Source organism: Pseudophryne corroboree, chromosome 5, assembly GCF_028390025.1.
Source record: "Pseudophryne corroboree isolate aPseCor3 chromosome 5, aPseCor3.hap2, whole genome shotgun sequence".
NCBI lineage: Eukaryota > Metazoa > Chordata > Amphibia > Anura > Myobatrachidae > Pseudophryne > Pseudophryne corroboree.
The window spans coordinates 398,622,068-398,635,131 of NC_086448.1; the positions used below are offsets into that span (position 1 = coordinate 398,622,068).

At 48.3% G+C, this 13,064-nt stretch overlaps 1 protein-coding gene across 3 annotated transcripts in view; it reads right to left on the reverse strand.

Annotated features, from left to right (window-relative positions):
• PTPN3 (protein tyrosine phosphatase non-receptor type 3) overlaps positions 1–13,064 on the reverse strand; it is a 1,027,556-nt gene that overhangs the window by 54,818 nt on the left and 959,674 nt on the right. For all 3 annotated transcript variants that reach the window (XM_063922728.1, XM_063922729.1, XM_063922727.1), the window contains one exon: positions 6,331–6,476. In XM_063922728.1, coding sequence (XP_063778798.1) covers positions 6,331–6,476 — 146 coding nt within the window. The remainder of the gene's footprint in view (positions 1–6,330; positions 6,477–13,064) is intronic.

Below are 13,064 nucleotides of genomic sequence, written 5' to 3' on the forward strand. Positions count from 1 at the left end.
TTTCCCCCCCATATTTTTTCAACCAGGACCGTCTCAAAGAGCCTGAGGCTGGTTGTGCTTAGGAGGGGGGACCCCACACAATTTTTTTCAGATTTTTAAAGACTTTAAACAACTTTTTAAGGTACACAATGAAGCCCTGCAAGGATCTCACAGATCCGGCCGGGATTCCTTGTGTTTTTTCAGGCAGTGTTTTACTCATCACTCCCGTAAAACACTGCCTGATATTACGAATCACATCGACATCGGAAAAAACGATTGTGCAAAACTCGGCAGCTTTAGTGAATGATCGTATCAGGATTCAAAAAGTTGCAGTAAAATGCACCCGATACCATTCGAGTTCAAACACCCTTCAAAACGGACAAAACACGAATATTAGTAAATATTGCCCCCTTGACTCAGTGAACGTGTCAGTGGCCACTGGCACCACAATAGGTTGGTTTATGTAGAAAGATGAAACCACCTTTGGAAGAAAATGTTGGCGAGTTCTCAACTCCGCCCTATCTTCATGGAAGATCAGGTAAAGGCTCTTGTAAGACAAGGCCCCCAACTCAGACACCCGCCTTGCGGATGCCAAGGCTAAAAGCATCACCACTTTCCAAGTGAGAAACTTCAACTCTATCTCCTGAAGAGGTTCAAATCAACTCGATTGAAGGAACTGCAACATCACATTAAGGTCCCATGGTTCCACTGGAGGCACAAATGGAGGCTGGATGTGTAAAACCCCTTTTACGAAGGTCTGAACCTCTGGAAGAGAAGCCAATTGTTTTTGAAAGAAAACTGATAAGGCCAAAATCTGGACCTTGATTGACCCCAATCGTAGGCCTGCATCCACACCAGCCTGCAGAAAATGGAAAACAAATGTCCCAACTCAAACTCTTCCATAGGAGCCTTCTTGGATTCACACCAAGACATATATTTTCTCCAAATACGGTGGTAATGTTTAGACGTTACTCCTTTCTTGGCCTGAATAGGAGTGGGGATGACTTCCTTGGGAATACCCTTTCGGGCTAGGATCCGACTTTTAACAGCCATGCCGTCAAACATAGCCACAGTAAGTCTTGATACACATACGGCCCCTGCTGTAGTAGGTCCTCTCGAGGAGGAAGAGGCCGAGGATCTCCTATGAGCAACTCCTGAAGATCTGGATACCAAGCCCTCCTTGGCCAGTCTGGAGCAATGACGATTGCTCAAACTCTTGTTGTTATTATTTTGAGAACTTTTGGAATCAGTGGAAGTGGGGGGAAAACATATACTGACCGAAACACCCACTGGGTCACCAGTGCATCCACTGCTATTGCTTGAGGGTCTCTCGACCTGGAATAATATCTCTGAAGCTTCTTGTTTAGACGAGATGCCATCATGTCTACTTGAGGAACTCCCCAAAGACTTGTCACCTCTGTGAAGACTTCTTGGTGGAGGCCCCAGTCTACTGGATGGAGATCGTGTCTGCTGAGGAAGTCTGCTTCCCAGTTGTCCACTCCCGGAATGAAAATTGCTGACAGAGCTCTAACATGTCTTTCTGCCCAGAGGAGAATCCTTGTCACCTCTGCCATTGCCGCTCTGCTTTTCGTTCCGCCTTGCCTGTTTGTGTACACGACTGCTGTTACATTTTCCGACTGGATCTGCACGGGATGATCTTGAAGAAGATGTACCGCTTGTAGAAGGCTGTTGTAAATGGCTCTCAATTCCAGAATGTTTATGTGAAGGCAGGCTTCCTGACTTAACCATTTTCCTTGGAAGCTTTCCCCCTGTGTGACTGCTCCCCAGCCTCGGAGACTTGCATCCGTGGTTATTAGGATCCAGTCATGAATCCCAAACCTGCGTCCCTCTAGTAGGTGAGAACTGTGTAGCCACCACAGGAGCGAAATCCTGGCTTTGGGGGACAGGATTATTTTCCAGTGCATGTGTAGGTGGGATCCGGACCACTTGTCCAACAGGTCCCACTTGAATACTCTGGCATGAAATCGGCCATACTGTATGGCCTCATAGGCCGCTACCATTTTCCCCAACAACCGAATGCATTGATGGATCGACACGCTTGTTGGTTTCAATATTTGTTTGACCATTTTCTGGATTTCCAGAGCCTTTTCCACTGGAAGAAATACTCTCCGTACTTCTGTGTCCAGAATTATCCCTAAAAAGGACAATCTTGTCGTCGGTTCCAACTGTGACTTTGGAAAATTCATGATCCAACCGTGTTGTTGGAGTATTGACAGGGAGAGTGCGATGTTCTGCACCAACTGTTCCCTGGATCTCACTTTTCTCAGGAGATCGTCCAGATAAGGAATTATATTGACTATTTGACGAAGGAGGACAATCATCTCCACCATCACCTTGGTGGATACCCTCGGTGCCATGGAGAGTCCGAACGGCAATGTCTGGAACTGGTAATGGCAATCCTGTACTGCGAATCTCAGATAAGCTTGGTGAGGAGGATAAATGGGAACATGCAAGTAAGCATCCTTTATGTCTACTGAAACCATGAAGTCCCCCTCCTCCAGACTGGAAATCACTACCCTCAGGGATTCCATCCTGAACTTGAACCTTTTCAGGTAGAGATTCAGATTTTTCAGGTTTAAAATCGGTCTGACGAGCCGTCCGGCTTCGGAACTATGAAGAGGCTTGAATAAAAACCTTCTCCTTGCTGTGACAAGGGTACCAGGACAATGACCTGATCCTGACATCATTTTTGAATTGCCGTTGTTAATGCCTCTCTTCCTGGAAGAGAAGCTGGCAAGGTCGATTTGAAAAATCGGCATGGGGGGACGTCTTGAAACTCTAGTTTGTACCCATGGGACACTAGTTGTGAGACCCATGAGCCCAGGCCAGATTGAATCCAGATTTGGCTGAAAAGTTTCAGACGTGCTCCCACCCGAGCGGACTCCCGCAAGGGAGCTCCAGCGTCATGCTGCAGATTTGGCAGGAGCAGGGGTTGACTTCTGCTCCTGGGATCATGGAGACGCTGCAGACTTCTTTCCTTTTCCCCTTCCCCTACCTGCAAAGAAGGGGGAACCTTTGACCTTTTTGTATTTGTTGGGCCAAAAGGACTGCATGTGAGAGTGATGTGTCTTTTTGTTTTTTTGTCTGGTGCAGGAGCATAAGGCAAGAATGTCGACTTACCTGCGGCAGCCGCGGAGACTAACGCATCCAGCTCATCACCAAACAAGGCCTCACCTTTATACGGGAGAGCCTCCATATTTCTTTTGGAATCTGCATCAGCATTCCACTGGCGAATCCACAACGCCCTCCGAGCCAATACTGCCATGGTAGCGGTTCTTGATCCCAAGAGACCAATATATTTCATGGTTTCTAGTACGTACGCAGCAGCGTCTTTGATATGACCTAACGGTAGGAGTATCTCGTCTCCAGCTATTGTGTCAATGTCTAATGACAAGTTTTCTGACCACTTTTCAATAGCCCTACTCACCCACGCACAGACAATGGTAGGCCTGAGTAGTGTCTCATTGGCCACATCAATAGATCACCTTGTGGTCTGTCGGTTCCTTAAGTGAAGCCATTCCAGACGCAGGGAGACACACCTTTTCTCTTTTATGACAGGGCCCTGTCTAAAATGCGGGGTGACTCCCACCTTTGGAAAAAGGTAATCTGCCTGAATCTCTTTTGGGATTCTGAAATTTCTTTTCAGGTTAAATCAGACTCCCTCCAAGAGACTGTTCAACTCCTGAGGTGGAGGGGAAAATACATTACTTCTTTACTAAAGTAAAACTTCTCCTTGTGGTAAAAGAGGGGGCTTCATAACTTCTAACACCTCCTTTATAGCTAAAACATGTTTTGAATGCTTTTTGCTAAATTAGGACCTATTCCCCTGGAATCACTAGTGTCGACACAGGAATCAGAGTCCGTGTCGGTATGTACAAATTTGTATGTGACCCAGAGGGGTCCCTGTGGATGAAAGGCAGAACTATTAAAAATCACATCTTCAACAGATTATATTCAGTTTTCTGTATGAGATTCAGTAGTGATTCACACTATCATGTAACCTTTCACCCAGTCAGGCTCTTGGTGTCATATTACACCTCTGTGTCTCTAACATGCCTTTCACAGAGGAAGAGATTCCCTGCCACAGACATGTCACACACGTGCACAACCACACCACAGACACTCCAGGATTTAGAGGGGACAGACCCACAGTCAAATCTGTCAGAGGGACACAGATAGGATTTGCCAGTTCACAAACCAGCACCAGTAAGACAATGCCTGTGAACACAAAATGCCCACTGACATGCAGCGCTTTTATAATGCTAATCACACAATTATATAGCACCAAATTCACTGTGCCCCCCCCCCCCTCCCCCGTTTTGCACTCTGATACTTGTTCAGTAGTGGAGGAGGACCAGTGTTGTCTCTGCAGCCTGAGGAGAGAGAGAAAATGGCGCTGAGCAGTGTGCTGGCTGACTGAGGAAGCTCCACTCTTCAATGGCGTGTTTCTCCTCAGCATTTATGAGGTAATTTTTTTATACCAGCGGGGGTAGGACTATGCCTCAGCAACTTATGCCCCTTATTTATGCCAGTTTCCATAGGTTTCATGCTGCCCCCCCGCGCCCTGCAGTGACTGTGTATGTGTGGGCAACATGGAGCGCTGCGCTCCCGCCAGCCGCGCGGTACCTTTAGTCGTCACTTTCTTGATTGAAGATCTGTCTTCTAACACTCACCTGTCTTTTGAAATCTGGCTCTGTGAGGGGGGTGACGGCGTGCTGTGTGAGTGAGCATCTAGGCACGGCTATCATTCTGTTCCCTTCAGGAGCTAATGGTGTCCTGTCAGCGAGAAGCAGAGCCATGAAACTCTTTAGGAAGTTGGTTCCTACTTCTGCCCCCTCAGTCCCACGAAGCAGGGAGACTGTTGCCAGCAGATCTCCCTGAAAATAAAAAATCTAACATAAGTCTTTTCCGAAAAACTCAGTAGAGCTCCTCTGGAGCGCATCCAGTCTGCCTGGGGACATTTCTAAAACTGAGGTCTGGAGAAGGGGCATAGAGGGAGGAGCCAGTAAACACCCTTGAAAAGTCTTAAAGTGCCCATGGCTCCTGCGGAACAGTCTATACCCCATGGTCATGAAATGGACCCCAGCATCCTCTAGGATGTATGAGAAATTACAGTTAGGAGTGGATTGATTAAGGGACCCAGAACTGTGTACAAAGAGGGGCCTGTGTGCCTTGAAAGTGTATATGCTCTGGGCATCCTGAAATGAGGTTCTGTGACATCTGTATGCTATCTTTGTAAAGAGTAAAAACATATCCTTTGAGCAATAAACATCTACTTCCTTCAAGTCACCTGCATCAGCTTTAATCCTGCAACCACCAAAATAGTGCAACAATGCTACTCTGTTGTCTGGCTCTTCTGGGTTAAGCAAAAAGTCTCCAAGCTGAAACCCTCTGCCAGGTACTCAGTGCAGACTGGTCCACAGTGAGGGACCATTAGGAATTAGCCAATAATACCTAGGAAATAGTGTGGCAGCAGGTCCACATATACCCAGAAGTAGGCGGTTACAGGAGCTAATTGTAGGACCCTGTGTGGAACGAATGGTTCAAAGGGTCAGTGTAGGAGCCCGGTGGTGGCTGTAAGTTATCCACCCACTATGCAGTGGGGGAGTCAGTAACAGGTGGTTGCAGACAGTGAGAGAGAAACCCTAGGAGTGGTAGAGTAAGGGGTCTATTCCGACCTGGACGCAGCTGCGTGTTCACAGGCAGCGGCCGCATCCAGGGGATCTGCACACCTGCAGCATCTATAGGATGCAGCCGCAAGGTGATTTACAGCAGCGTACGTTGGGGGGGGCGTAGACGTATCATTTAGTGGGCATGGTCCGGGCGAGTCAGACCATTTTAGAGCACCTGCATGGCACACGCAGCCACTCCGAGAAGAAAAATGCACCTGGATTGCCTGCCAGAGCAGCCAGGATGTGCAGGCAGGGGTCGACCATAAATTGATGCAATTAAATTGCAGACGCTTCACGGGGTAGCGCCACACACATGCTGGACAGCCTTGCCATGTGCTAGACGGCCCCCAGCATGTGAGTAGATGGATGCAGATCTTGCTGTGGGAAGCAAGATCTGTGTCCATCTCTGAATCCCCTAAGCCCACTCAGGAATGATTAACCATACTCTATTTTATCAGTGATAAAAATCTGTGATATCCTGGCAAAATGTCAGCTGGTCACATATACAGTAGTTGTTCATTTTATGGGTGCAAAATAATTACTGGTAGTTACTATTTATATGCATTATTTGTGCCACATACCTAATATATATCTATAATAGTTATGTATAGAAATAGTGTATTTACAGTATCTATACAAGCAGATACAATAAAATTACCTGCAGTGTACAAGGACTGGTTGATTAGGCTCTCTCTTTTGCCTTACACAAAGTACAAATTCCAGGAAATCAGATGAATCGTCAGGTACTCCGTGATCAGGCCAAGCCACGTATTGTAGATGAGAAACTGGTAGCTCTTCGCCAGTCTGCAAACAATACACATTTTCAAAAATTTTAAACAGCCATTTGAACTTCTGAGTCAGAGGATAACCACATATTATCAATTTCTAATCTATTCCCTTGTGACAAAATAGTAGGATTAAAAGAGATCAATTAAACCATGTATTTTATCTTTCCTAACAAGTATAAGTCTACGTCAAGGTTATATTCCAATCTACCACTTTAACATCTTCTTTACTGAGAATTTTTTCAACCTGGCACTTCTGTTGAATGAGAGTAGTGTGTAACAAGTACAAATATGCAACAAACACATTTTGTTAAATTTTTTACAATTTCAGCTGAGTGTAATGAAAAGGTACAGGTGCAGAGGAATATAAAAACAAAAAAAAAAATTGGGGAAAAAAGAAGCAGTAATTTGAAGTGGGCCCGATGTTGTGTGGTTAACCAATCTTTCTGGTGGGCAGCGGTTTCCTCCCTGTCTCTAGCCATAAATTCAGGGTTGCTTACAATGCCGAACTGTTAGATGCACTAGTGGGGCATTGCAGGGTCGTGATACAGGGAGTCAGCTAACCTTCCCCACCATTACTCCATTTCCAGCCTGGACAGTTGTGGAAGGCAGTGAGGTCCAGTATCCCTAGGCCATTGAAGCCATCTTGGTATGGGCAGGGAAGCAGGTGCTCCAATTGTGGAGTGGGTTGCCCTGCTCCCCAAGGTGCTAATGGCCATATTAAGGAGAGTGGGGATGCTCACATGCAGACTGGACTCCATGTTGGCAGAGGAAGGCTTGCCCCTATTCAGCCTAGTGGCTAGTGCAGTTGCACTGGGCTGTTAGAGCCCAGAGTCCTGGTGTCCTGAGGTACAGCTTTGCCCCTTAAATGGGGGATGAGATTGGACAAAGGGGGTTTGCTGCCTTTCCTATGTAGTTGCACCTAGCACAGCAAATTGGGATCCTGTGGGTACCTTGCAAATAATTTTTCCAGGGACTGGGTGGGGGATGGAGTCCAGAAGAAGCTAACTGGTTCTCCACAAAACTGTATATGACCTGGGCACAGCCCCTGCCCGGTATCTCCTGCGCTTGGGGTACCTGCTGGATGCCTCATGGTATTCTAGAAGGATCTTTCCTCCGGGGTCAGTGAGTGTCAGCCCCATCTGGCAGTCATGTTGATCCATTAAGTGAGGCAGGGCACTCAGATGCTTACTATCTGTGCTATAACATATCCAGTCCTTCTTGGACAAAGGTGATGTTCCTCCTTGGATATCTTTTTTGTCCACAGTGGGCCAGGCCTGGGGCTCTGCAGGGTGCAGAGAACCCATGCCTGAGGTACACCATGAGCTCCAACGGAGCCAAGATAGGGAGTCTAGTGTGATGCATGTGCATATGATCTGTTCCCCTCTTCCTTCTAATAGCACTGTCTCCCTAGATGCTGGGATGTCTATTGCGAGCAGTCTGATTACAGCAGTACACAACAGCCAGGACCCAGGTCTACAGAAGTCAGAAATCAGGTAGAAAGTCTCTGTATCCATCTGGCATCTGAATCAAGCAAACTAGTCCATCCTCCCCACCGTGGGAGCATTCTTTACTTATAAAGCATCTTCTGAGTACAATAGCTTGGGTAGCTCAACACAATCTACTGAGCATCAATGCATGCTTATCAGGTTGCTGTCAATCAAACCGGTCAGGTACGTGAATATTTCTGAGATTACAGAGGTGGGCAGGAAAGACCTTGCTGGTGCCCAGGGCAGGCTTGCCTACCCTCCCGCATTCAGCGGGAGGCTCACGATTTTTACATGAGCCTCCCGCTGCCCCGCACACCTAGACAGCCCTCCCGGATTTTGAGGGTCGTAACTTGAAATTCTGGACTGCGCATGCACAAGTCCGGAGATCGGGGGGGCGGGGCCGGCACGGGAGACTTCAGAGCCGGCCACCGCAGGGTTGTGTGCAGCGATCTCCCCCCTGCCGTGTACACAGAGAGCGAGGCAGTCTGAAGCTGGGCTTTGCTTCCTGGTTGCTGGCCCCTCCCACCACACTGAGTCAGATGGCAGCGTGTAGCAGCACATTCCCTCCTCCTGCTCCTGCATAGGATGCCTTCCCACAGACCCACACTGTCCTGGGGCCAGCCCCCTGTCCTTATCGGAAGGAACAACATAGCCAGGTGGGTGCTGTGTGGAATGGGGGCTGTGTGTCCTGTAATGTGGCACAGGGACTGGGTGTAATCTAGTACATGGTGTAATATGGGGAGGGGGTATGTATAATGTAATGTGCTGGGTGTAATATGGGGGAGGGGGGCTGTGTGTATAATGTAATGTGCTGGGTGTAATATGGGGGGGACTATGTGTAATGTGCTGGGTGTAATATGGGGGGTGGCTGTGTGTAATGTGCTGGGTGTAATATGGGGGGATACTGTGTGTAATGTAATTGCTGGGTGTAATATGGGGGGATACTGTGTGTAATGTAATTGCTGGGTGTAATATGGGGGGGTACTGTGTGTGATGTAATTTCTGGGTGTAGTATGGGGGGGTACTGTGTGTAATGCAATTGCTGGGTGTAATATGGGGGGTACTGTGTAAATAAGAATTTACTTACCGATAATTCTATTTCTCGTAGTCCGTAGTGGATGCTGGGGACTCCGTAAGGACCATGGGGAATAGCGGCTCCGCAGGAGACTGGGCACAAAAGTAAAGCTTTAGAACTACCTGGTGTGCACTGGCTCCTCCCCCTATGACCCTCCTCCAAGCCTCAGTTAGGATACTGTGCCCGGACGAGCGTACACAATAAGGAAGGATTTTGAATCCCGGGTAAGACTCATACCAGCCACACCAATCACACCATATAACTTGTGATCTAAACCCAGTTAACAGCATGATAACAGAGGAGCCTCTAGAAAAGATGGCTCACTACAGCAATAACCCGATAACTATGTACCAGTATTGCAGACAATCCGCACTTGGGATGGGCGCCCAGCATCCACTACGGACTACGAGAAATAGAATTATCGGTAAGTAAATTCTTATTTTCTCTAACGTCCTAAGTGGATGCTGGGGACTCCGTAAGGACCATGGGGATTATACCAAAGCTCCCAAACGGGCGGGAGAGTGCGGATGACTCTGCAGCACCAAATGAGAGAACTCCCGGTCCTCCTCAGCCAGGGTATCAAATTTGTAGAATTTTACAAACGTATTTGCTCCTGACCAAGTAGCTGCTCGGCAAAGTTGTAAAGCCGAGACCCCTCGGGCAGCCGCCCAAGATGAGCCCACCTTCCTTGTGGAATGGGCTTTTACAGATTTTGGCTGTGGCAGGCCTGCCACAGAATGTGCAAGCTGAATTGTACTACAAATCCAACGAGCAATCGTCTGCTTAGAAGCAGGAGCACCCAGCTTTTTGGGTGCATACAGAATAAACAACGAGTCAGATTTTCTGACTCCAGCCGTCCTGGAAACCTATATTTCCAGGGCTCTGACAACGTCTAGCAACTTGGGGTCCTCCAAGTCCCTAGTAGCCGCAGGCACCACAATAGGTTGATTCAGGTGAAACGCTGAAAACCACCTTAGGGAGAAACGGAGGACAAGTCCTCAATTCCGCCCTGTCCGAATGGAAAATCAGATGAGGGCTTTTACAGGATAAAGCCGCCAATTCTGACACGCACCTGGCCCAGGCCAGGGCCAACAGCATGACCACTTCGCATGTGAGATATTTTAACTCCACATATTTAAGTGGTTCAAACCAATGTGACTTTTGGAACCCAAAAACTACATTTAGATCCCAAGGTGCCACTGGAGGCACAAAAGGAGGCTGTATATACAGTACCCCTTTCACAAACGTCTGAACTTCAGGGACTGAAGCTAGTTCTTTTTGGAAGAAAATTGACAGGGCCGAAATTTGAACCTTAATGGACCCCCATTTCAGGCCCATAGACACTCCTGTTTGCAGGAAATGTAGGAATCGACCTAGTTGAAAATTCCTCCGTCGGGGCCTTACTGGCCTCGCACCACGCAACATATTTTCGCCAAATGCGGTGATAATGTTTTGCGGTTATATCTTTCCTGGCTTTGATCAGGATAGGGATGACTTCATCCGGAATGCCTTTTTCCTTCAGGATCCGGCGTTCAACCGCCCTGCCGTTAAACGCAGCCGCGGTAAGTCTTGGAACAGACAGGGTCCTTGCTGGAGCAGGTCCCTTCTTAGAGGTAGAGGCCACGGATCCTCCGTGAGCATCTCTTGAAGTTCCGGTTACCAAGTCCTTCTTGGCCAATCCGGAGCCACGAATATAGTGCTTACTCCTCTCCATCTTATAATTCTCAGTACCTTGGTTATGAGAGGCAGAGGAGGGAACACATACACTGACTGGTACACCCACTGTGTTACCAGAGCGTCTACAGCTATTGCCTGAGGGTCCCTTGACCTGGCGCAATACTTGTCGAGTTTTATAAACATGTGGAAGACTTCTGGGTGAAGTCCCCACTCTCCCGGGTGGAGGTCGTGTCTGCTGAGGAAGTCTGCTTCCCAGTTGTCCACTCCCGGAATGAATACTGCTGACAGTGCTATCACATGATTTTCCGCCCAGCGAAGAATCCTTGCAGCTTCTGCCATTGCCCTTCTGCTTCTTGTGTCACCCTGTCTGTTTACGTGGGTGACTGCCGTGATGTTGTCCGAATGGATCAACTCCGGGTGACCTTGAAGCAGAGGTCTTGCTGAGCTTAGAGCATTGTAAATGGCCCTTAGCTTCAGGATATTTATGTGAAGTGATGTCTCCAGGCTTGACCATAAGCTCTGGAAATTCCTTCCCTGTGTGACTGCTCCCCAGCCTCGCAGGCTGGCATCCGTGGTCACCAGGACCCAGTCCTGAATGTGCGGCCCTCTAGAAGATGAGCACTCTGCAACCACCACAGGAGAGACACCCTTGTGCTTGGTGACAGGGTTATCCGCTGATGCATCTGAAGATGCGACCCAGACCATTTGTCCAGCAGGTCCCACTGGAAAGTTCTTGCGTGGAATCTGCCGCATGGGATTGCTTCATAGGAAGCCACCATTTTTTCCAGAACCATCTCATTGATGTACTGAGACTTGGCTCGGTTATAGGAGGTTCCCGACTAGCTCGGATAACTCCCTGACTTTCTCCTCCGGGAGAAACACTTTTTTCTGAACTGTGTCCAGGATCATCCCTAAGAACAGAAGACGAGTCGTCGGAATCAGCTGCGATTTTGGAATATTGAGAATCCAATCGTGCTGCCGCAACACTACCTGAGATAGTGCTACACCGACCTCCAACTGTTCCCTGGATCTTACCCTTATCAGGGAATCGTCCAAGTAAGGGATAACTAAAATTCCCTTCCTTCGAAGGAGTATCATCATTTCGGCCATTACCTTGGTAAAGACCCGGGGTGCCGTGGACCATCCATACGGCAGCGTCTGAAACTGATAGTGACAGATCTGTACCATAAACCTGAGGTACCCTTGGTGAGAAGGGTAAATTGGGACATGAAGGTAAGCATCCTTGATGTACCGAGACATCATGTAGTCCTCTTCTTCCAGGTTCGCAATCACTGCTCTGAGTGACTCAATCTTGAATTTGAACCTCTGTATGTAAGTGTTCAAAGATTTTAGATTTAGAATCGGTCTCACCGAGCCGTCCGGCTTCGGTACCACAACAGTGTGGAATAATACCCTGTTCCCTGTTGCAGGAGGGGTACCTTGATTATCACCTGCTGGGAATACAGCTTGTGAATGGCTTCCAAAACTGTCTCCCTGTCAGAAGGAGACATCGGTAAAGCCGACTTTAGGAAACGGCGAGGGGGAGACGTCTCGAATTCCAATTTGTACCCCTGAGATATCACCTGAAGGATCCAGGGGTCTACTTGCGAGTGAGCCCACTGCGCGCTGAAATTCATTGAGACGGGCCCCCACCGTGCCTGATTCTGCTTGTAAAGCCCCAGCGTCATACTGAGGGCTTGGCAGAGGCGGGAGAGAGTTTCTGTTCCTGGGAACTGGCTGATTTCTGCAGCCTTTTTCCTCTCCCTCTGTCACGGGGCAGAAATGAGGAACCTTTTGCCCGCTTGCCCACGAAAAGACTGCGCCTGATAATACGGCGTCTTCTCATGTTGAGAGGCGACCTGGGGTACAAACGTGGATTTCCCAGCTGTTGCCGTGGCCACCAGGTCTGAAAGACCGACCCCAAATAACTCCTCCCCTTAATAAGGCAATACTTCCAAATGCCGTTTGGAATCCGCATCACCTGACCACTGTCGTGTCCATAACCCTCTACTGGTAGAAATGGACAACGCACTTAGACTTGATGCCAGTCGGCAAATATTCCGCTGTGCATCACGCATATATAGAAATGCATCTTTTAAATGCTCTATAGGCAATAATATACTGTCCCTATCTAGGGTATCAATATTTTCAGTCAGGGAATCCGACCACGCCAACCCAGCACTGCACATCCAGGCTGAGGCGATTGCTGGTCGCAGTATAACACCAGTATGTGTGTAAATACCTTTTAGGATGCCCTCCTGCTTTCTATCAGCAGGATCCTTAAGGGCGGCCATCTCAGGAGAGGGTAGAGCCCTTGTTCTTACAAGCGTGTGAGCGCTTTATCCACCCTAGGGGGTGTTTCCCA